Source organism: Larimichthys crocea, chromosome VI (genome assembly GCF_000972845.2).
Source record: "Larimichthys crocea isolate SSNF chromosome VI, L_crocea_2.0, whole genome shotgun sequence".
NCBI lineage: Eukaryota > Metazoa > Chordata > Actinopteri > Sciaenidae > Larimichthys > Larimichthys crocea.
Window position 1 is genome coordinate 22325354 of NC_040016.1, and position 24067 is coordinate 22349420.

The 24067-nt window shown below is 43.5% G+C and overlaps 1 protein-coding gene across 4 annotated transcripts; it reads left to right on the top strand.

Annotated features, from left to right (window-relative positions):
* The first annotated feature begins 2637 nt into the window (after window positions 1-2637).
* On the top strand, window positions 2638-22652 carry senp6a (SUMO specific peptidase 6a). Of its 4 annotated transcripts, none has more exons than XM_019275082.2 (24): window positions 2638-2795; window positions 7258-7351; window positions 8816-8879; window positions 10148-10254; window positions 10353-10505; window positions 11951-11971; window positions 13898-13968; window positions 14969-15063; window positions 15509-15899; window positions 16529-16776; window positions 16855-16995; window positions 17673-17706; window positions 17815-18003; window positions 18082-18275; window positions 18822-19036; window positions 19165-19281; window positions 19902-20024; window positions 20108-20200; window positions 20289-20629; window positions 21057-21145; window positions 21262-21359; window positions 21473-21541; window positions 21622-21772; window positions 21878-22652. In XM_019275082.2, the coding sequence occupies exons 1-24, from the start codon at window positions 2765-2767 to the stop codon at window positions 22112-22114; spliced, it is 3366 nt and encodes a 1121-aa protein (XP_019130627.1). In that variant the 5' UTR covers window positions 2638-2764; the 3' UTR covers window positions 22115-22652. The 4 variants fall into 4 exon arrangements, with proteins under 4 accessions (XP_019130627.1, XP_019130628.1, XP_010741142.2 ...); XM_019275083.2 differs by having other exon boundaries at window positions 11954-11971; XM_010742840.3 differs by lacking the exon at window positions 11951-11971.
* Window positions 22653-24067: the final 1415 nt, after the last annotated feature.

The following is a 24067-nucleotide window of genomic DNA, read 5'->3' on the forward strand; positions in this document are numbered from 1 at the left end:
TTTGTGCACAGAGCTGTGCAGTTCAGTCAGTCAACAGAAATGAAAACAATGTACTTCCGGAAATCACCTTCAAAATAAAAGAAGGAGTAGTGTTATAGTTTGGATCAATCTTACACAGAGTAAGTAATAAAGGTTAGCTAGAATCTGTTTTATTTTAATTCAGATAATTTAATATTTGGCTGATTTCGGAGATCGACATATATTAATCTATATTATTATTATATATATATATATATGTTAAGACATGCTGCAATCACCACTTGAATTATGTAATTTATAATTTAATTTATTCAAAAAAAGAATTTCTATGAAGTAGTTATAGTTTTCATCAATGCAAATCTGACCATCTCTGCATTAGTTCAGTGTCTGCAAAGGCAGGACTGTGAAGACGACCAGAGCGACCAGCGACGGCTCTTCAGAAACCCGTGAGGACGTCACGTGATGTAAAGTTGGAGTTTGGACTGTTGGTTGGACAAACAAACATTGTGAAGATGTCACTTTGAACTTTGGGTAATTGTGACGACATTTCTCACACAAACCAAACAAATTAATTAATGAAGTTACACAAAATATATCCTGATAGGTGGTTATTTTTAACATGCATATGCTGGATTTACACACAAACATACTTTTACTTTGACAACAAAATTCTACACACCGGACCTTTAAGTACATTTTCCTGATTTTTTTAGTTTGCCTTTTCCTACACTATTCCAGTTTTCAGTGTGATATTAGTACAATATCTAAATAAATAGATAGATAGATACTTTATTGATCCCAAAGGAAATTCAAGCATCCAGTAGCAGCATGCAAACATACACTTAATACACATTAGAATTAAACTATGACACAGTAGCCAAACGTTAAAATTAACCTGAGATAGATCTAAATTTAAATACGTACAGAGAAATTAAACATTTGCAGAGAAAATAAATACATAACTGTTAAGAAGTTAACCTGTGCTAAACATTTATACAAACACTATATAAAAAGATAGAAAGTGAATACTTCCACCACTGCCTCTTTGTCATTAGTTTGCCTTTTCCACCAGTTCCAAACATGCTTTTTTATGTACACTCTGTATACACATCTCATTTTCGATAGACCTCACTGTTTATACTGTAAAGTCCGTCTATACTGCCATATTGCCATATTTATATTTAGACTCATAATTCTTATAATTATTGCCACACGGATACTTAAACTGTTGTTTCTGTTTATATTGTTCATTCTGTTCATACCGCCATATTTATACTATTTATATCTTCCAGACTTGCCACTGTCTTTTCTTGGATGTCTTTTAGCTTGTATATATTTTTGATATTTTTATTTTTTTACATCTTTTACATATATTTTATATTTCATGTTTATATAAAACCTTCTTCTGTCCAGACCTTCTAACTGTTATTTATACATGTGAATATAGTGTGTATATATTGTTTAAAATAGGATATTGTATAGGGTATATTGTTAAAGTTTTGTTTTCTTACTATTGTTTTTCTTGCTATCACTGTTAATCTGTAATAAAGTACTTCTGATTCTGATTCTGTCCCTGTCCTCTGTATGCCATGACTCCAACAAAATACCAGCGGTAGGTATAAGATATAGACATTTTAGTTTGCCTTTTGCCACACTATTCCAAACATACTTTTACTTTGAAGGCGAGCGTCTGTGCCTTTTTTACATCTTTTACATATATTTTATATTTCATGTTTATAGAAAACCTTCTTCTGTCCAGACCTTCTAACTGTTATTTATACATTTGTATATAGTGTGTATATATTGTTTAAAATAGGATATTGTATAGGGTATATTGTTAAAGTTTTGTTTTCTTACTATTCTTTTTCTTGCTATCACTGTTAATCTGTAATACGTACGTCTGATTCTGATTCTGTCCCTGTCCTCTGTACGCCATGACTCCAACAAAATAGCAGCGGTAGGTATAAGATATAGACATTTTAGTTTGCCTTTTGCCACACTATTCCAAACATACTTTTACTTTGAAGGCGAGCGCCTGTGCCTTTTTTTTTACATCTTTTACATATATTTTATATTTCATGTTTATAGAAAACCTTCTCCTGTCCAGACCTTCTAACTGTTATTTATACATGTGTATATAGTGTGTATATATTGTTTAAAATAGGATATTGTATAGGGTATATTGTTAAAGTTTAATAAAGTACTTCTGATTCTAAATCTGATTCTGTCCCTGTCCTCTGTACGCCATGACTCCAACAAAATACCAGCGGTAGGTATAAGATATAGACATTTTAGTTTGCCTTTTGCCACACTATTCCAAACATACTTTTACTTTGAAGGCGAGTGCCTGTGCCTTTTTTTACATCTTTTACATATATTTCATGTTTATAGAAAACCTTCTTCTGTCCAGACCTTCTAACTGTTATTTATACATGTGTATATATTGTTTAAAATTGGATATTTTATAGGGTATATTGTTAAAGTTTTGTTTTCTTACTATTGGTTTTCTTGCTATCACTGTTAATCTGTAATAAAGTACTTCTGATTCTGGCTCCAACAAAATACCAGCGGTAGGTATAAGATATAAAATTTTTAGTTTGCCTTTTGCCACACTATTCCAAACATACTTTTACTTTGAAGGCGAGCGCCCGTGCCTTCCGGCGGTTTTCGCGGGCAGCTTTGCGGAGCGCGGCGGCGGTCAGGCTGCTACATTAGAGCCGAGCTCGGAGCTCCGAGAGCCGCTGCTGAGCCGCACTATGACCAGAGGCGGGACCATGGAATAAACATGGCCCACAACAGACGCTTTTTCTTTGAAGGTAAGCCGGGACTCTCCGCACCTTTCAGGCCGCTCTCGGCGCTCTGCTTCCCGCCTGTCGAGGCAGATTTTCGGGCTCTCTGTGTCACAGAGTCTCGGTCCAGCTCGGCTAGGTGGCTAACGCTTAGCCTCGTATAACGAGCTCATCCTCTGGTTAGCTCCGCCCGGGCCGGCGTGACAGTGCCGCATCTCCTGGGCCTGGAGGGGGAGGACGAAGCGGTGTCTTACCGACCCGGTCCAGCCCGGTCCAGTGGACCAGAACTGGAGCTGAGCTAGCAGCGTTAGCGCTGACGTTAGCTGGATGTAGCCGCTAGGTCTGACAGGCCTTCCTGCCTCTGCTGGGCTGCTCGCTGCCACATGACGTGAATACAGCACAATAAAACACACAGACAGTTTAATTACAAACATTTAAAACATGTTTGTTTGTCCCGAGGTCCAGCAGAACTCTAATTAACCCGCTGAACACGGCTAGCCTCGGACATTAGCAGGCTAACATTACATATTGTAAACAGTCACCGCGTCACAGCTGACGTCAGCCTGCACCTGTCTCACAGTCCGTGTTTTATTTTGAAAGGCTGCACCTTTAAAAACACAAATAAAAGCTTCTTTGTGAGGGTGGTTCACTCTGGAGCTCAGAGGGTTAAACGCCTTGCTCGAAGGCGATGTGGACTGAAAAACGTATCACGATAATTTCTGGTATTTATCACGATAACGATAAATAAACACCAATTCAGCCTGATCTATAAATCTATCACCGGAATAATAATAAAGTCGAGGGGCGTTTCTATACCTGCTGAATGTAACCGCCGTGAAACAATCAGGAAATTTAGAGTTTTACGGTACCCGCGGTGCCAAACCGTAACGGTTCCTACTGTACTATAAATTCTACAGGACGGTCCTACCGTGGATTACTATACTACCGTGGATTACTATCCGACCGGTGCCAGTTTCCGCCTCCCGGCTTCTCACTGCATGTAAACAAACCAACATGACAACTACTGCGACTGAACTCCACAGCTGCTGAATGATTGGCTGTTTCCACACGCTGGCTCCGCCCGTCTGTTAGCTGATTGGCTGTTCGTGTGTTTCTGCCGGCAAGAACGAACTCCATGAAGACAGCGCCGCTTCCATAGAAACTCGCTTCAGAACAAACAAACAAGCTAAAGTTCTGTCTGGCCCAGACGTGCACGGCTTACAGTCACAAACACGAGACGACACACTCACCATGGCAGAAGCACCGAGCCCGAGCAGAGAGTCTGCCACTGCGGCGTCGTCAGTGGCAACACTAATTTAAAAAAACAAACTTGTTGTTTCAAACTTGTTTCAGTCTAATTCTTATTCACCAGTATTATGTTTATCATGTACCAAACAACAGTATAAGTCCATTAATAAGTATTTATAACTTGTACAAATACATTGCAGTTTATAAAAATAATACTAATTAAAAAAAGCTGCAGTATTGCGATAATATCTGGAACTGTGATACTTCGTCTGGTGTAGTATCGTGGTTACTCATTTTGGTATCGTGACAACTCTACAGGAAATAACTTTTTATTTCTGTTATTGTTCTTTCTCTCTCTGTCGCTCGCTAATCATCGGACACAAATCAAATTAAACTTCTTCATCTCATTATATTTTGCTGTAAATTGAGAGTCAGACTCAGATTTAGAAGCTGGTTCATGAAATAAACAAAGTGAGAACACACACAGGTAGATGAACAGAGTTTAGATAGTCTCTGCTTCACGGACATTTCAGGCCGTCCGTGGAGGTTTGACCAAGTGTCTGATTGGCTTGTGGAGCGCGAGGAAAGAGCTCCTCATCGTGAGGAAAGAGCTCCTCGCCGTGAGGAAAGAGCTCCTCCTCGCCGTGAAGAAAGAGCTCCTCGCCGCGAGGAACGAGCTCCTCGCTGCCCGGCGTATCTGCTCCGCCTTCTGCCATGTTTGTCAATATGCGTGTTGGGCTGCGAGTGTGTCGCACACATACATACGTCATCAATGGTAATTTATCGTTTTTATCGCGGGATGACATATTCTTACCGTGGGGAATGTTTTTGACGATATATCGCACATCCCTACTGTAACGTTTAAGATATGTTTGCTAAACATTCGCACAGGTGATGTTTTATATATTTTATTCATGGTCAATGAATCCATAAAAACATCAACAGTGAACGTGTAATGATGATAATAATGAGCCACGTGTGGTTTGTTTTGACACACACACCTCGTCACCACAGCACCAAAGCGTGGATTCATCCACTGCTGGAAATAGTCCCTGTTTCCTGTTTTTGTCTTAGGAGATGATTAAATGTGACAGGAAGCGAGGACGCATTGACAGACGGATGGACACGTTGTTGTCAAAGCGTGGAGTGATGTCGACGTTTAACCTTAAAATAAGAAGCAAAAGTTCTCAAACGTTCTAACTTTGGAGTCCCGACCTCCACTGACGCCTCACAGGAAGGTGCGAGGCGTTAAAAGAGGTGTTAACAAACAGACAAACAAACATTTTTTAAAAATATTACGTAGATTCAGATTCATTCATCATTTAAGATATAAACTTTGACAGGATAAGAGCTGAACACAGGCTGTATTCACAGGTTATTAAGTATGTATGATTTCTAGTTTTAGTATAAATAAATAATACAGAAGGAGAATTGTCTAAAAGGAAATAATCTGCTCCCAATACATCCAAACTTCCTGCAGTTATTGTTTCACTGGTCAGTTTATCTATGAGCTGAATATAATATTAAATATGTCATTTAATGTGCAAACACGTTTTTTTTTCTGTTCATTTTAACGGGTTAGTGCGGTTTGGCAGCGTTGTGATACGTTGATCAAAAACACAACCAGACGTAAAAATAGAAACACAAAGAATCTTTAATTTAGTTTGACAGAGCTGGCAGCGGTCGAGTGACATAGACAGTGAATGAGGAGAGCGAGCGAAAGACTCGATGAAGTCGCTAATCAGAGAAATAAAAAAAGATTTCCTGATCGTTTCACAGCGGTTACGTTCAACCCGAGGCCACAAATTTCACTCTACTGACGTAATTTAAAGACAGAAACGTAGGAGCATTTGTCGTTGTCGCCGTGATGACGCCGCTGACGCTGTCCAGAAAAAAGCAGTCGCACTAAGTTTCTCTCCATCACTCTCATGGTCACATTTCTTCAGTTTAGCCACATAAATTTATATGTAGACGTTCAGGAACATCTCAGGATGCTCACAGCGAACCCCGTTCAGTGATGCGACGTACGGTTTGCCTACAAAGCCTTCCTGTTCGAGGGGCTTTTCTCTATCTCACAGGAACGGCTGCGCTTAATTGCTTAATTGCTCTGCTCCGATTGGTGGCCTGCAGCTGGCCCTGGTTGCTTGGCAACCTCAAGCCTTGTTTAATGTTTTAATTAATAAAAATACGAGAGATGGACTTTGCGTTGAAGTGAACGGGACAGGAAATGACCTCGTGTCGTAGATTTGCCGTGGCAGGATCTCGTTAGGAAACGCGTGCGTGTTTTAACCTATGGCTGAGTTCCATTTCCTGCGAGGGCCGAGTGCAGCTCTCCGTCGTGGACGTCTCCTGCGCCCACGTGAACGTCATCAGGGAGTTTGTTGTGATTTCTGAAGCTCTGATTGTCTCGAACAGGTTTAACTGGAGGATCTGTGACCTGATGAATCTTCTTTAAAAAAGCAAAAAATGAATAATTAAAGTCCACAGAGACCGATCATTGTTTAAACACAGAAAAGTTCCTCAAGTATCAGGAACATTCACAGGAAATAATGAGCTCAGAATTAAAACAGCAGGACTGAAGTGACGTCGTATATTTATTAAACAGCTGGATCTGATCAGGATCCTCCAGCTGGTAGGAGACCGCCTGGGGCAGACCCAGAACCCGCTGGACGGACTACATAGGTCCCATCTGGTCTGGGATCGCCTCGGGATCCTCCAGGAGGAGCTGGAACGTCCTGCTGAACCCGGCGCGGGTTAAGAGGACGGATATTGAACCCAGCAGGGTGTCATAGTTGTGGACGTGGACTGTATCAAGTTAACCTGCGACGTTCTTGTGCATCACGTTCTCCGTCAGCGAGTGATCTCACCTCATGGACGAGTTCCAGACTCCGATGGGAACGACTTGTTTACCTCTGAGCCGTGAGCGAGGTCTTTACATTGGCTCTCGGCCCAAAACGTGTGTTGACAAAGACTTGCAGCTCGTCTAAAGTCTGAAGGAAAGAAGCCCGGACTGTGCAGCACTGTCATGTCACAGAGCGTCGCGTGTGCTGTCCTAATAATCATCGTGTTGTTGAATTTAATGCTCATAAAGTGTGTTTGATGTTCGGTCATGTGAGTGTACGTCCAGCTGAATATTTGCATATTGGGGCAAGGTTCAGGTGTGTGTGTGTGTGTGTGTGTGTGTGTGTGTGTGTGTGTCCACTGTGCACTGATGTGAGTCTGGTTTATTATCCACTCCAAGCCCTGGATAGGTCAGAGACCAGGCGAGATGGAGGGTTCAAGCACAACTGGAGCTATTCTCTCTCTGGTGACAGTGAAGAGGAAAGGAGACATGAGTAAGCACTTCTTCTGTTCTCCGGCCCTCCACCCGCTCCACCCGCTGCACTGCATCACTTCCCACCACACGGCAGGAAAAGACCCCGGTGACTCTGCTGATGAGCAGACTCTCTGTCTCTGTAGTCCAGATCTGTGCGTCGGCTGGAAGCTGCTAGGGTTGGACCGATGTGTAAAAACTGTTCAACCTGCAAATGATTTAATCTGCATTTAAAGGCAGCAGAGATAGAACCGTTTGTCACTTTAAACTGTTCGTTATTCACATGCAACAATTTTTATATCGAGAATCGACTGAAAATCAGCTTCAGTATCGAGAACATACGTCGCAGATCGTCCCTGTAAAATATCTTTGAGCATCTCCTCGTTTGTTGTTTTTAATAACGTCTTTTAATTTGACTGAATATCATCTAAAAGTAATATATTTATATATATTTATACGTATGGTGATTAAATCAGACACGATACCCAGAAAAAGATCAAATCGAGTCGTGACGTTAAACTGAAAAATCAGATCAAATCTTGGATTTAGAGAATCGTGACGAAGTCTGCACGTTTAATCAGGAGATGATAAATTAGTTTGTTTTATAGTTTTTCTCGATAAATAAGTGAAACAGTTGTTTCGATGTTTCCTTTCTAAAATTCCCGCTCGCTGTGAAGTTTCATTAAACAGCTGTAGTTTGTGTTAATGTGTAACATATCTTTAATATTTCTGTACTGAAAGTTTCACATGAAGCGTATTACAGCCACATTTCTAACATCAGTTCAATCAACAACAGTGTAAATAAAACATGTAATAAATAATAAAAGTTATTATGTGAGTAAATGAATAAAATGTAATTGGATAAGTAATAATAACAGTACTCTAACAGTTCACATGTAACAGCTGAAGTATAATTAAACAATCATCTACATTATTAACGAGGTCATTAACGAGAGAACCGTTAGTCTGTCAGTGAAAATGTTTTTTAAACTGTGTAGAAATACTTCAGGTACCAAAAGTAAAAGTACTCGCTATGAACTTAAACCCAGAGGATCAAAGTTTTCACCTGTAGATGTAATAACAACAATATTACATCATTTATTATTATTATTATTATTATTATTATTATTATTATTATTATTATTGACACGTTAAGAGCAGATCGTGCTCTTTATTATATTAGTGTATCTAGATCTAGTATTTAAGTAATCAGTAACTGAAGTTGTTGGTTTAAAGTATCAGAAAATTGTAATCCGAGTACCCGAAGTGAGTTCAGATCAATAATTCTGATTGATCAGTTTATTATTAAACACAGCAGCTCAGCGTTCTGAAGCTTGTGACCAGTTAACGTTATACTAACATGTTTCTAACGTATCGGACTGCAGCTCCGTATCGGTCGAACCCTAGGATCCACACACACACACACACACACACACACACACACACACACACAGTCTCATCATATCTGTTTCCTGTTTCCTGTCAGTGCGAGCGTGGTGAGCACGGAGGAGATGGACAGGCAGCAGCCGACCTCCCCCGAGGAGAAAAAGGTAAGCCGCGCTCTCGTCTCCTGATTTTCACCTCCCTGGTTTGAAGGCTCCCCTCAGACGCTGCCACAGCCTGGCTGACGCCGGGCGCCTGGAGCGATGGCACCCGAAGGACCCAGGCGGCGGTCTGTGAGCTCACACTACAGGCGAGCTGCTGATGCTGCTGTGGTTGTTGGGAGTGAAGTGTGAGGCCTGTGAGGATTCTCATTCACACTAAAGAAACTGATGTAACAACAGTTTAACAATGTGTTGATGCACGATATGAAAAATTTCAACCGATACCGATAACTTCATATTTCAACCCGAAAGTACGGGCACAGAGTGAGATGCATGCACGATACAGACGATCAGCGTCTGTCAGCAAACCAACATGACGGAGAGAAACTCAGCTAAAAGATCTACGAAGCATCGCCACCCAAACGAAACACAGTTCAGTCCCCAAGCAATTATCTGGGCATGTAACAAAAACACGAAAACAGTGCATGTCCACTTTGGCGCTTCTGCTAATTTCACCACTTCAACCAAAACACGCAAACGTTGCGTGAAAGCAGAGACTCCGTAATTATGAAGATATGTCACTGTGCGATGAAAACTCTGCCCCCAAAGAGTAGCAACAAAAATCCACAAAACGATGCAGTGTGTCTGATCTTTGCTGTTTGGGTCAAAAGTTTTATTCAGGCGAAGAAACGCTGCTAATGTCTCTGCTTTAGTTTGAATCAGTCATGAAGCTCCTGGTTGTTACATAAAGACAAAGAGGCTTTGACAGTGAAGTGAGACCTCTCGCTTGATATACCACCTTTTGGGTTTACTTCATTCTGGATCGTCATTGGTGGGTCAAAGGTTTCTGGATCGTCATTGGTGGGTCAAAGGTGAATGTGGGCGGTATTAATCGATTCTCTGATTGGTCGACAGGTGATAGGTGTCAATCATCAAACACTCTGTGTTGTTTTAGTGTCGTATTAAAACTCAAAGTCTTCTTTCCTCCTCACTGAATCGTCGCTGAACAACTTCTGCAAACAGCAGTGCTGTTGTTATCTTCTGCCACACTGGTGAAGACATGTTCAGGCTTGGGTCCTGCCAATAAGACGCTTTGGGGGGCTACTCGGCCTGAAAACTATTTCCCCAATTTCATTAATTTATCTTTTTTTTATCGGTTAAAATGAACCTATCGATATTTTATCGGTCTGATAAATCTCGTGCATCCCTAGTTTAGTCTTAATTCTTTTACCTAATGACCCTTTTTAATTAATGTTGATGTGTCGTCTCTCCAGTCTCCCACTCCTAGGCACTTCACTTCCTCCGATCCCCTGAGAACGTATGAAAACCGGCCAAATAACCACATGAGGCCTCTGAGCAAGCTGGCACCCAAACGGCTCAGGTACTGTGCGGAGTCTATCCTGTTTGTATAAGCTCTGCTTTAAAGTACGGGGATGATTATTTTACACGACTGTCCGGCGTTCTCTTCCTGTCCTGCAGCGAGGTCCCTCTCACAGTAGCAACGTCGTCCCCCATCCCCAACAGAACCAACTATTTCATCATCAGTCCGGCACCTTCACAAGGACTCGTGTTACAAGGGCGACACTTTCAGCACGCACAGATGCCCTCTGCAATAAGGAAACCAGTCCAAAGGTAACACACACACGTCTCTTTTTCTGCCACATCCGAACCGAGATGTAAACAGAACTTTTTTTGTTTATATTCTGGAAAAGTGGCACCGTTGAAGTTTGCGTGAATCAGCTCTTTAGTTGTGTCGACATCAGCGAGTCCACCGTAAACAGGAAGTGTTGTCGCTGGATTATTTTAGACTGAAGGAAGCTGAAGGACACAAAGCTTCTCAGGCTCAGACAGAACATCTTTTTTCCTATTTTAAGCTGTTTGATGGATGTTTGCTCATAACGGACACTGGAGATAATGATAGCCTCAGTAAATGTAAACAAGCATTCAGATTCATGCGTTATAAAGAAAGTCCAGGAATCAGGTTAAAGCCTCTGAACTGGAAAATATTCTTAGACATAGCAAGTATAAGGCCATGTATATATTACAGACCTACATTTTGTGTTAATAAAGTGGACCTACTTGTTGTTTTCATCATCGTCGTGATCTTTTGGACTAATCTGTCGACTGTTTGACAAAACTAAACTTATAACACGTTGTTTAGAGACCAACGGGGGAAGAGGGTTTGAGAAGTTTGAAACGAGGCGTGTTGGATGTTCTTCATGGCTTTGAAAGTTGTTCTTGGACGTGGCAATTTCCAGCTGAGGAAAGTTAAAGTGAGCACTCACGCTTCGGGTTAACGTGGGCGTTCACGCTTCGGATAACGTGAGAGTTCACGCTTCGGATTAACGTGAGCAGTTAACGTGGGCGTTCACGCTTCGGATTAACGTGGGCGTTCATGCTTCGGATTAACGTGGGCGTTCACGCTTCGGATTAACGTGAGCAGTTAACGTGGGCGTTCATGCTTCGGATTAACATGGGCGTTCACGCTTCGGATTAACGTGAGCGTTCACGCTTCGGGTTAACGTGGGCGTTCACGCTTCGGATAACGTGAGCGTTCACGCTTCGGATTAACGCGGGCGTTCACGCTTCGGATTAACGTGGGCGTTCACGCTTCGGATTAACGTGAGCGTTCACGCTTCACACGATTTGAGCTACAGTGGCGACCCATGACCCCTAATTTCCTTAAAGTTAAAACTCATTTTTAAAAAGTCTTCTTTGATAACCTGAACAAGTTTCAGGCGCAGAAACGTTTTCTGCTTTAAGACACAATAAGAATCCGTCCTCTTCAACTCGTCTACAGAGAACAGAGCAGGGAAAAGGAAGATGACACAAACGTTTTTAACCTTTTCGGGCTGGAACTTTTACACCGGAGTAAAAACAGCATGAGTGAGATGAGAAGATAATTGAGATGAAAGTAATTTAAATGTGAAGATGTTCATTATGTCTGTGTTCTGGGTAGATGAGTGTGAAGGTTTTGAGGTTCAGCGTGAAGAAAATCACGTTTAATTGGAGTGTAAGCTGTAAAATTAATTATGGCAGATGAGTTGAGTGAATTTCTTTTGATTTTTATCTTCAAGCAGCCTCGATCTGAAGGAAAGGTAAGACTTTGATCCACTCCGACTCAATCTGGATCTCATTTCACGCTTTGTTCGTGTCCCCGAGACGTCGGTACATTTTCATTTTTTCAGGTTTTGTTTGTGCATCACACACTGTGGTTTCCTTTCATGATACGTGAAATGTGCCGCTTATGCATGACTGACAAAAACCTGTGAACGTGCTGAAGCTGAATGTCACATTAACAGAGTGTACGTCCAGTTTTTATTGATGTTTTCAAGCTGACGTCAGCACAGTACTCAGCGATATGTAGTCGGATACATCCTGGAGATGTGGATCAATGGACACATGAATTTAATTGAAAGTTGCGTTCCAGTTGTCCTTTTGTTGGAGGTAGTATTAAGTCAAAGTATTTTAAAGCAGTGAGCTTTCAGGTAACTTCAGTTGTTAGGAGTTGTCTGGAGTCTTTAAAATCTCCTCTGTGTGCTGAGGATCCACAGGAACTCCACCAGTCTCCAGAGTTCAGCCTTGCAGTAGCTGGTTCTTACCTGTATCCTCAGGCTCAATAAAATATATTTGGATGACCATCAAATTCAAAGTCCTCATCCACATTGTCAACATGAGCTAAATATTCAGTGTGACGTTGAAAACTACAACAAACTCTTTAATTACTGCAACAAGATGTAGCAATCTGCTATCAACACCACCAGATGTTATTTATTTATTTATTTTATGTTTTGGCTCGTCCGGCACAGACTCACCTCGGTCAGTGAAGAAGTGGTGAGTCCGTCCTGTCGGGGCCTGTTGGCTTTGGTCTTTTTTGTTTTCGTTCGTCTCGTTTGTCCTGAGATTTCAGATAGAGACTTTGGTGTGTGTCTAATAATAAACTTTATTTATGCAGAACTAACAAAGTTTACATGCTTGAACTGGGATTCAAACCCGTCACTGCCTCTGAGAACCTGTTTGTGGAACCCAGAATCTTTTCAGAACTCTTTCCAGGAAACTCCAGAGTCGGCGTGGGAGATCTCGGCGCTCTTAACGTGTTGAAAACATGAAAAACCTTTTCTCCCCACTCACGCTGACTGCAGGTCTTAACGCTTGGCCGCAAACACTGAATCACCTCATCACTGATTCATATCTGTTCCAGAGTCAGCAGGGCTGCAGCCTGACGGTCACTTCTGATTATTAAAGATTCATTCAGAGGTTTAACGTCCCGTACGAAGAGAACGCTGTGAATAAAAACAACAAAGTTTAGAGTTTTTCTTCGTCATCTGAAGAAACCGCGTCACTTCTTATTCAGCACTTTAGACATTCGTCTTATCTCTGGATTCTGGACAATGATCAGCCGCCTGTGCCTGACCCGAATCTGTTGAGTCATTTTACCCCATCATGCTGCATCTCACAGTGAAAGGTGACAGCAAACACTGTTGTTCCTTCATTACCTTGAACACACAACTAAACTTCCCTGATTAGCTGCTTTAGGAACTAAAACTACTGATTTATGTCTTCAGTAGGAACCAATGGGCTTGGGGCTAAGAGGCCTAGACAGGAAGTTAAATATAATTACCACAGTCCAAAGAGACGGCGACAAATTCAGAAAAAGTCTGAAACCGTTCAGACCTGCAGGGTCGCATGGGCCTTGAAAATCCTTGAAAGTTTGTTGATTTGGTCTTGGCAGAGAGACGGTTTCATCTGGTGTCAGATCTCTCGTGTTTTTATGGTACGATTATAGTCTGAGGTTTATATTTGTTTTATATTGAGGGTTATAAAGCCTTTGTTTACTTCAGTTTGCAGTAAAAATGAAAGAAGGAAATTGAGAGCAGGTGTCAGGCCCTTGAGATATTTTGGTGAGCGTTTTCAAACTCAAACTTTGGTTTATAGTGAAAAGTTAAAGAGATTTACTCAATGTTGAAGCATCTTCGGTGTCTTTCCTCTCCTGACCACCTTGTGTTTGTGTCTCTCTCCTGCAGAAATGATTTCTCCACCACACAGAAAGCTGTAGAAGTGGACAGCATCGTCCTCACCTGTCCAGAGATTCCAGGTATTGTGTCACACACACACACAGGATGTTTTTAAAGTCCCTCTGAGCTGCTGATGGGTGGTGTTTATTGTCGGACGGGGACGGTGTGTTCTTCGAGCTGAGAGGAAGCGGCTCGATGGTATCTGCAGGACGAGCACTGATCTTTGTACACTGTGCAGACAGATCTGGGCTGAGGAGGAGATCTCAGGCCGTCCACATTAATCCTCAAAGCTTATCGTTCACGAGCAAAACAGCTTCCTGAGTATGGAAATAAACTGACGGTTTGCAAATAAACTAAAGGTGACCTTGGAGGGGAACCCGCCTGATCACTCGCTGTTTGTTTTTTATCTTAGAGGATGAAAATACAAAAGGCGGAGGCGGCTCAGAGGGGTTTGTGTTGTGCTGAAGCTCCGGGGCTCAAAATAACCGAGTCAGATAATGAATGCAGATGTTTGGATTCATAATAGATGTTAGCAGCTTTTCATGCCATTAAGCCCTGGGTACTGCCTCTCAGGTTACATGCACGCTTGCCATGGAGATCACACCCTGTTCCTCCACCTCCACCTCCTGTGTTTTTTATGGGTAAAGATTACAGATGATATTAGATATTTCAGTCTGTGAAACCAAATCTGATCTTCTTGTCAGCTAATAAACTCAAAAGCAGAAATCAAGGTTGTAGCAATCCCACATTGACAAACATTGGAGGCCGAGCACGACGGTTTTTAACCACTGTTGATCTCTAACGGTACAACTAAACAGATAATTTGGTGTCAGCAGACATGTTGGTCAGTTAGTTAAATATTTATTGTGCAGGATTCATGCAAAGTCTTAAAATATATATATGTCTAATTTGTATCTTTAAAAAATGGTTGATGGATTGTTGTGGGTATAAATGAATTCGGTAAACTTCGTAGCAAGTGATGATAAAGGACATGTACCTTGAACGTGCAAACCCTGAACATATTTAGACAGCTGTACTGTGTGAACAAAGATTGAAGAAGTTTGTTTCGATTGTTTTCAGATGAGCAGACCCTGAACATAAAGCGTCGCGTCCAGCAGAAGAGGAAACCGCTAGAGGACTGCTGTAGTTTCCCGTCGCAGGTCAAAGCCGCTGAGGTGAGTCCACGTCTCTTCTCTTCTTCCGTCTTAAACGTGACATGCCGTCTCTGCGGTGTTCAGACTGTCTGTCCTCGCGGCACCGAGCCACTGTTGATGTGAGGTTTAATCCCGAGGCTGCAGTGCTTCATATTCAGCTGTTCTCTGTGACAGAACACGCTGTGATCAGCCCGTGACCTTTTACAAAGTAAAAACATCACTACAGAGTTTGTTACTCTGATCCTCCCCGAGTGAAACTAACGTTAGGGAGAACATCTAAATATAGTCGTGTTCAACAGGCAGTTCACAAGCTGTGTGACTCCTGCTGTACGCTTCGTGGCAATATTTACTTTATTTAAATATAAAGCATCACATCGTCTGCATATTGAATGACCTACGCAGATATTTATAGGCTGCTAACGTGTCAGAATTTATTTAATTTTAACAAGTGTTTATTTTTTGGCAGCCTCTCCGGCCGACGGTCTACCACTCGGTGTGCGTCAAGTGCAACAAGCCGAGCGAGGACGGCAACAAGTGTCAGAACTGTGGGAACGGCGTGGCGTTGCTGCCCTGTCAGCAGGCCACGCTCTCGTCCCCGACCCCCAGACCCCCAATCCGATCCCAGCCCTCCCCCGGACCAAACAGCCTGCAACAGAACTTCTACAAACCGGTCACGACCATGAGGGCGCCCCGCGGGGAGACTCTGCCGGTACGGATCGTGAGCACCAGAGGAACCCTGCCACCTCTAAACAACGTCAGGTCCCCCTTGTTAGCCGGGACGTCGAGCTGCTGCGGAGCCAGAAACCCGCCGAAAGGGAAGAGGACGACGGCCCAGCAGCACGAGCTCAACGACCCCAGTGAGTAAAAAGTTTAGTGATAAGTAGATTTTCACCAAAGACTGTCTAAAACCTGGACGTAGTCTCTGAGACGTCCCAGCAGACTGTCTAAAACCTGGACGTAGTCTCTGTGACGTCCCCGCAGACTGTCTAAAACCTGGACGTAGTCTTCACCATGATTGAAACGTCTCTTTACCTTCAGACTATGGCAGCGTTGAGGTGAGAGCGTCTGAGCTCCTGTGTTCTGCTAAATAAATACAAACATCACTGTCGAAGGCTTTACGCGCTGCAGGGCGATCTGAGATGAAACACCCTGACAGTTTTTAATCTGACGCTCGTCACGTCTGTCTGAAGGTTTAGTTACGGAGTTTCATCATTTTCCAGGACGAACAGAAGAAATACAGTAATTATCCCTCAGAGGGAAAACAGATCAAAACCTTCTAAAGTCGGTCTTGAATCTTAGTGGAAAACAAACATTACACCACCGAACAGACGTCAGCGCTGTAGGAAAAGTCAACAGAACATCAGGGCAGGTAGATTCCAACATATGTATACAACTGATTTAAAGCAAGGTGCCCTCTCTGTGAATTAGTTTGAGAAGAAGCAGCATGTTGATGTCCTCGTCCGTCTCTGTTCTGTTTCCTCTCCAGTTGTCCTGTCCAGTGACGACGAGGAGGAAGAGGCTGACAACGCCAGCACGGGAAGCGTCAACCGGCTGGACAGTGTTTCCCCGCGACCCGCAGACTCCGCTCACTCCTCGCCGGCGCCCTCCGGAGGCCGAGTGGAGGCTGCGGTGAAGAGTGCCGGAGAGCAGCAGCAGGAGGAGCTGAACACCGAATTCTTTGAAGACGTCAGCATGAAGATCACGTTACCGCGGAGAGCCCGGATGAAGGATCAGGTGAGGCTCGGGATGGGACCAGAACCAGGAGGTCCAGACTGAGGACTCTTCTTCTTATGTCTGTTTTTATGTTCTCAGTTTGGAAATCAACCTCCTGAGCAGTTTTCACCGAGGACAAAGAAACCCAAGTTCATGTCTAGTAAGTGTGACAGCATCATCCTGGAGTGTCGGAGCGTCAGAGTGGGAACTGTTCGCAGGATGGTGACGAAGCCCGTCATCGTGAGTACTTCATGTTGTCTTCTTATTGAAATATGGACCCGACGTCACGTTTCTTTGAGCTGCATGAAACCGAAAACACAGAACTCCTGCACGAGTTGTCTAAAATAACACCTGTATGATGGCTGATGATAAATTCAGGATTTAATGAATATTTTATTGTGTTTTAAAACTCTGTTGTACCGGGTTTTTGTGTGTAAGTGACAAAGTTTTTGAAATGAGTCCAGTTTTAAGCGAGAACCTGCAGCCTGCAGTGTATAATCCGTCAGTATGTCGAGTAAACGTGTCACCAACAGACTCAGATTATTATAAAAGTCTGATAACATTTTGGAAAGGATCCCTAGAGAGATGGAGTAACATAGAAACAGCTGTTATATCACTGTGTTCAAACCCACCAAAAACAGCTGCAGGACATGGAAGTTGCTGACGTACTCGATCAGTTATTTTTGTGTTGTTTGACTTTGAATGGTTAAAAACACCAAAATCATCAATGAACTGTCGTCGAGCAGAGAGGTGAAGGCAAATAAACACAAAGTAAACAAAGAAATGAGACTTAAACTGAAGGATTTTCTACTTTATAACTCGAAAAAGAAGAAGAAGAAGTGGATTTTTAGGGCCATAAAATCATGAAATATGAAAGGAAATAAATAAATTAACTTCTTTGTTCTTTTTCCTTCCAGTTTTCCATTGATCACATCCAGCTGGAGACAGAAGGTATGAACACAGTAAATAAAACATCGATGCAGCTTTTCTGTTGCTCTTTAGTCAGAGCTGGAAAGTGAAATCACATATCTGGCATGAAAACATCTTCGTCGTCTGCAGGTCCGGAGCAGAACACCGTCGAGAAGGTTTGTCTTCAGTCGTCGGAGCTGATCAGCTGCGAGTGGTGCAGCGTCCGGAAACTTCCGGTCTTGTTCTTCCAGACGACTCCGGAGGAGTGCGTCCGCCTTCGAACGCAGCTCAACATGTCCAAAGAGGCGGGAGGCCAGTGGTACGACTGTGCCGGGGACCGTGAGTACAGATATGACTCTCCTCTCGATTAATGCTAAAAGTTTTCTGTTTGATATTAATCTCTTGTTCTGCCGACAGAGTCGGATGAGAAGTACATCGTGTTGATCTTCGAGAACGGGCTGGCGATGAAGGAGCAGATGATCCTGGAGGACATTCTGGGCGAGATCGGCAGGAACAACAACCTCATCCACTTCCCCGCCAAGCTGCCCTTCGAGGAGGCCAACATCCGCCTGGTCAACTACAACAAGGCCACGAAACAGAAGGAGCAGAAGGTGAGCGTGGAGACGCTGGACCGGGTCGAGTCCGCAATCGGTATCGACTGAATCGATCAAATTATTGGAATTATATTGGAAGTCTAAAACCCGAAAATATCCCATTGATAATAAAAAGATTTCTATCGATCGATCGTCGCAGTTGTTGGATTAATATTCCATCTAGTGATTTATCGACTCAAAGTTGGAAACTTTCCATGGGAATAAACGGGAATTTATGGGAATAAACCAGGAATTTCAAAATCAAAGGTTGGCCCTTTAACAGTGAACTTAAATATAGTTGGGAAAATACATTCCCATGGAAGTTTTCTGGGCATTTACTGGAAACTTTCCACCCTTTTGCGACCCTAAAAACAATGGTAACGGGTGAAGTCTCATAAAATTTTCGCAGATCTGGGGTTACCACCTAGACACGACTTCACAGAGCTTCTGAATTTGATGATTTTTTACACGGAAACTTTCCCATTCTTTCACTTCTTCCTGTGAACATTGCAGGGATCTGACTTAAAGTAACCGTTTGTATCTCAAACTCTTCTCCTCCTGCAGGAGAAACCGATACAAGCGCCTCCCAAAATCACCCACGTCTCCCCGGTTACCAAGGTCGCCCCGGTCAACAAGGTCTCTCAGGTCACGCAGGTCTCCCCGGTCGCCATGCCCGTTCGCACACGGATGGCCACCCGCCAGCAGACCAGCTCCTACTTTGAGGATGAAGACGAGGACATGACCGACCTCCAGCCCACCTTCTCCGGACCAATCATCAAGTGAGCGACTCTCCTGAAATGATCCCACAAGAGATATGGATTACTTTGCCCCATCTAGTGGAAGTTGGCGGTGTTGCTGTTGATTCCACAGCCCCAGTGTGACGGTGTTGTTGGTGTTTGTCTTCCAGATTAATGGTGTACCCTCCTCCTCCAGCCAAAGGTGGCATATCGGTCACCAACGAAGACCTCCACTGCCTTAATGATGGAGAATTCCTTAACGATGTTATCATAGACTTTTATTTAAAGTAAGTGTTCAGGGACTTTTGTAGACATTGACGTTAACCCTCTTAACCCCAGAACTCTTTAATGTTGCTGCAGTTCACTGACAGTCCAATCAACAAACGGCTTTATCTCAAAAACAGAAACTGACAATCGCAGAAAACACAGCTTCCTCTTTCATCTGATACCAAACATGTGGCATTTGTAGCTCTTTATGTGATGACACCTTGGTTATAGGTACACCTCGGTAGTGTCTTTGGCAACTTACAGGAGAAAAACATCTTTGATATTACGTGGAAATGTTAGCGTGACCCGGTCAGTCCTCCCTGACGACTCTTCGGTGAACCCTCCCCCAGAAAACAGCGAGAGCCGGTTAAGTCCCTTTACTGTTGACTGATGGTGATGATGAACTCACAATGTCTTCGTCTCTTTCCACTCTGCACAGTGGGTCAGGATCACAACACAATCGGACACAAGATTGGAAACCCGCCAAAATATAATCACAGACATCCACGTTGACAATGTGTATATATCTAAAATGATGGATGTTCTGAGGTCTAGAGGGTTAAGTACAAAAAAGACAACTAATAGAATCCAAGGAGCCGTGTTTATTATGTTTCACGTCTTTCTTTTCTTTCTGTGTTAGATATTTAGTTTTAGAGAAATTGAAAAAAGAAGATGCACAAAGAATCCACGTCTTCAGTTCCTTCTTCTACAAGAGACTAAACCAGAGAGAGCGGAGGAACGTCCCAGACACAACAAACCTGCCGTCAGTATCAACACAGGATGTTTCTGCGTCCAGTCAGATGTTTCTGATATTGAAATGTTTAAATTTTTGTTTTTTTCCCCCAGAATCCAGAAAAGGAAGCACAACAGGGTCAAGACGTGGACTCGGCACGTGGATCTGTTCCAGAAGGACTTCATTTTTGTTCCCATCAACGAGTCGTGAGTCTTCAGTTAGTTTGACAGCTCTAATTCTGTCCCGCTCTTTGACTTCAGTGCTGTAACTGCTTTGAACTCTTGGTTTTGTCAGGGCTCACTGGTACTTGGCCGTCATCTGCTTCCCGGGCCTCAAGGGTCCGGTGTACGAGCAGAACCCGCTGTGCCAAGACCCGTTTCCAGCCTCCACCTCGGCTTCAGATCCCTCATCGGAGGAGAACATCCCGGACCACTGTCGTCCTCTGTCCCCGGACAGAGATGGGCTCGACAGCTCTTCGGAAGATCCGTCCCCCGGCGTCCCCGAGGTGTCTGCAGAGGTTCAGACTGATCTGGACCCCGCCAAGGAGAACGCAGCCTTCACTGAGGCAGGTCAAGATCCTGCAAACATCTCGAGAGTGTCCGGCAACGGCCAGGGCGATGAGAAGCAGTACACAAGTGAGTCAGCGCATGATGTCCTTTGGTTTTAGCTGGAGAATTGGAAAGGTGGATTGAAAACACCGACACACGGACATCCGGCACATGACGGAGTGTGATCTTTTAACTAAAGCCCACAAAACCACCTGAGGTCAATCTGTTCGGTTATCCTACGTTAAGGAGGTACCAGCTGCATGGACAACAAATTCAAGTTTAAACAGTTTAAAGAACCGTAGAACTGTAGCATCAAGTGTCTAACTTGTGGAGTACTTGAAGGATTTAATCGGCTCATTAATTATCTCGTTTAGTTACTTTTAGATCCGAAAAGTAAAAGTTAGGAAATGATCAAATCTACACGTCCGTCCTCTGAAGAGCTCCTGCCTGAATTTGTCTTGAGTGGATCAAACCTGAGCCGACTCATGAACTGTTTCACGTTTGTGTTTTTCAGGCGAGTTGCACAGAATCAGCGTCTGCTACAGTTCAGGAAAAGGAGACGACGACACCTTCACCTTCTCCGACGACCAAAGCTCCGGTCAGGTACTCGACTCTCTCTTTACTTTACCGATTTAACGGACCTCATCTGTCCGTCGAGGAGTCGTCGGTCAGTGAAGGAGTTGACGAAGCTTTTTAATAACGTGATTAATTTTCTCCAGGATGACTGCAGTGAGGACGGGACTCTGGCTGAAGACTCGCTCAGCTCTGACGCTGCTGCTGCTGCTGCTTTGGCCTCCAAACAAAACCTCTGCAAACAGTAAGTCTGACGCATTTGCACCTTTTCACCTGAAGGTGTCACTGCCGCACCGCTCAAAGAAACAGCAGAGGAAAAAGAAGTGTGAACGCTTTCTTCTTCTTGTCCTCCTTCAGGCCTTGTATCCTCATCATGGACTCCCTGAGAGGTCCGGCCAGGTCGACTGTGGTGAAGACTCTGAGAGAGTGAGTGTCAGAGAGTTTTAGAGGGTTTGTTTGTTTGCATGTGGTTTGTGTGAACCTGACGGAGGGTGCGTTTGTTTCAGGTACCTGGAGGTGGAGTGGGAGGTGCGTAAAGGGACTCAGCAGAGTTTTGGGAAGGATGTGATGAAGGGCTCGAGCCCACGCGTGCCTCAGCAGGATAACTTCAGCGACTGTGGAGTTTACATCCTGCAGTATGTGGAGAGCTTCTTCGAGGTGAGTCCGTGCCCCAAGCCGGTCCGGTCGGGCTCCTGAGCCCGGTTCAGTCCTGGTTAAGTTAGCAGCAGTTAATTAAAAACTCTCTCTCGTCTCTTCAAACAGAATCCCATCCCCAGTTTCCACCTGCCCGTCAACCTGTCCGACTGGTTTCCGCAGCAACGGATGAAGACGAAGCGCGAGGAGATCAAGGAGCTCATCCTGAAGATCCAGGAGCAACAAGAAATGGACAAGAAGGAGTCCGACCGGGTCGAGGCTCCGCCCAGCTCTCCTGAAGAGCCCGAGATTGAAGAGACTTCTGGGTCGACGGGCCGGCCGCCAAACCTACCCATCAGCCCCTGAAAGGACCCCACCCACCTCCACCTCCTGTCCCCGTCACTCCCCGGCCCAGCGGGGGGGCCGGACCTGATTGTACGCTGCTGGTTTCACTTCAACGTGTCTGAAACGATCCCTCCATTTCCCCACAGACATCAAACACACCTTTAAATTTGTATGGAATAAAACCTGAACTGTAAATACGTCGGAGTTTTTCCCGCTGCCTTTGTAATTTACCGTTTTCTGACTCAGTCATGAAGTGGCCCGTTAAGTTATGTTTTCATAGATGTTTCTTCTCTCCAGGAAGGATCCGTGCAGAAGATACTGTTGCGCTCTTGCATCGTTCTTTTTTTATTGCTTTCTAGTTGTGTAGAGGACAAAAAAAACACACACAGACGTAGAAGAAGAAGTTGCTGTTCTTTGTAAGTCATCGATCCGCCCGTCTGGACTCGACAGCTCACGAGTCACACACGTAGTTCAGTGCTTGTTTGTGTCTCTTCGATTGTGGAGTGGATGATTTTCTTTCAGCATTAAAAAGCGACTCGAGATGCAAGAGCAACTTTCATTTGCCTTAGCTGCTTCTTTGTGATGATGAGTGAACACACTGCACCGTGTGAACGTTTAAAAAAGGTTTAAAAAATCAAACTCACCTGTTCAGAGTTTAAAAGTGCTCCTGGTTTCATCGTGTCTGTCTTTTCTAACCTGTAGGCTGGTTCTGGTTCTGGTTCTGGAGTATGTTCAGGAGCTGGTTAGTGATGTGAGAAGAGCTGATTTATGTGATAACCTGTCAAATCATTTCATTCATCTCTAAACAATTTTAAACGAATGCAGCTGTGCGACTAGAAACCTTCAGTCTGTGCTGAATATTTCAGCTGTGAACGAGTTCGAATGTCTTAAAATGTCTCAGAGAGTTGAAAACATAAAATATGAGTTAAAGCGTTTGGAATAAAAGTAGTTCAGAGCGAGCAGCTGCTTCATCAGGTGAACGCACCTGAATCCAAAACAACAACGCTGACGTGAAGCTCGTCATGTTTCAGTCAGAGGTCAGAACTTAATTATTGTTTGTTATTGAGGTGCTGCTGCTGTAAAGGAGATATGACCAAAATTATGTGGCCAGAATATTAGAAACACATCACCACTTCAGACGACCTCAATAATAAACATACAGAGTTCTGCAGTCTGAGTCAAACACTGAAACATGATGAACTCGTGGAAGTGTCAGACTGTTAACGGTTTAAATGTGACTTATTGAGTCATTGAACCTCGTTTAAACTAGAGTTACCCTGTCGGTTGGTTAAACTGTGAACTTTGCATGTGAAATATTAATAATATTAATATTACGTTGTTGTACCGGAGCTGCAGCTGAAGTGAAAACAAAGTTAAAGGAGATGAAATGAGTTTGAAATAATGATTTAAAAGTTTTCCAACATTCTTCTTTTGAAGTTTCCCGTGTTGTAAAAATCATATTTTCATGTTTTTGATGACGTGTCAGGTTTCTGTGCTTTATAAAAACGTGCACGGTCTGCAGAAACTTTTGAACGAGCCGTCAGGACCTACCTGAACGTTGTGATGTCACAACTGTGCAGGCCACGCCCCCCCCCCCCAGCATGGACCATCCAGGTAGGCTTCAATCAACCAATCAGAAGAGAGGCTCGTTAATAACAACACAAAACTCCAGATAGAAGAGGTATCTGAGGTATATAAATATCTAATTATTATCCTCTTCACAAACATCACGTTCCAGGTTTCACAGCTTCACGATGCGACAGACGCCTGAACTCACCGTGAAATCTGAATCAAGTCTCCAACTTTCACAGCTTCTCTTGAAGACGACGAGACTCTGAAGTTCTGACGGTCGCAGTGAGACACTCGAGGACGAAGTGTTCGTGTTTTAGAAGGTGAGACAGCTTCATGTTTTAGCTTCATGTCAGCTTTCAGACAGCCTAGCTCTGGCTTTAGCACAATAAACAAAAGTTTGAC

Bases quoted from the DNA above. Each gene is read 5' to 3' on its own strand.
- senp6a (XM_019275082.2), top strand. From the start codon at position 2,765: ATGGCCCACAACAGACGCTTTTTCTTTGAAG. The intron at 10,506-11,950 runs GTAACACACACA...TTTATCTTCAAG, and splicing joins ATAAGGAAACCAGTCCAAAG to CAGCCTCGATCTGAAGGAAA. The intron at 19,282-19,901 runs GTAAGTGTTCAG...TTTCTGTGTTAG, and splicing joins ATCATAGACTTTTATTTAAA to ATATTTAGTTTTAGAGAAAT.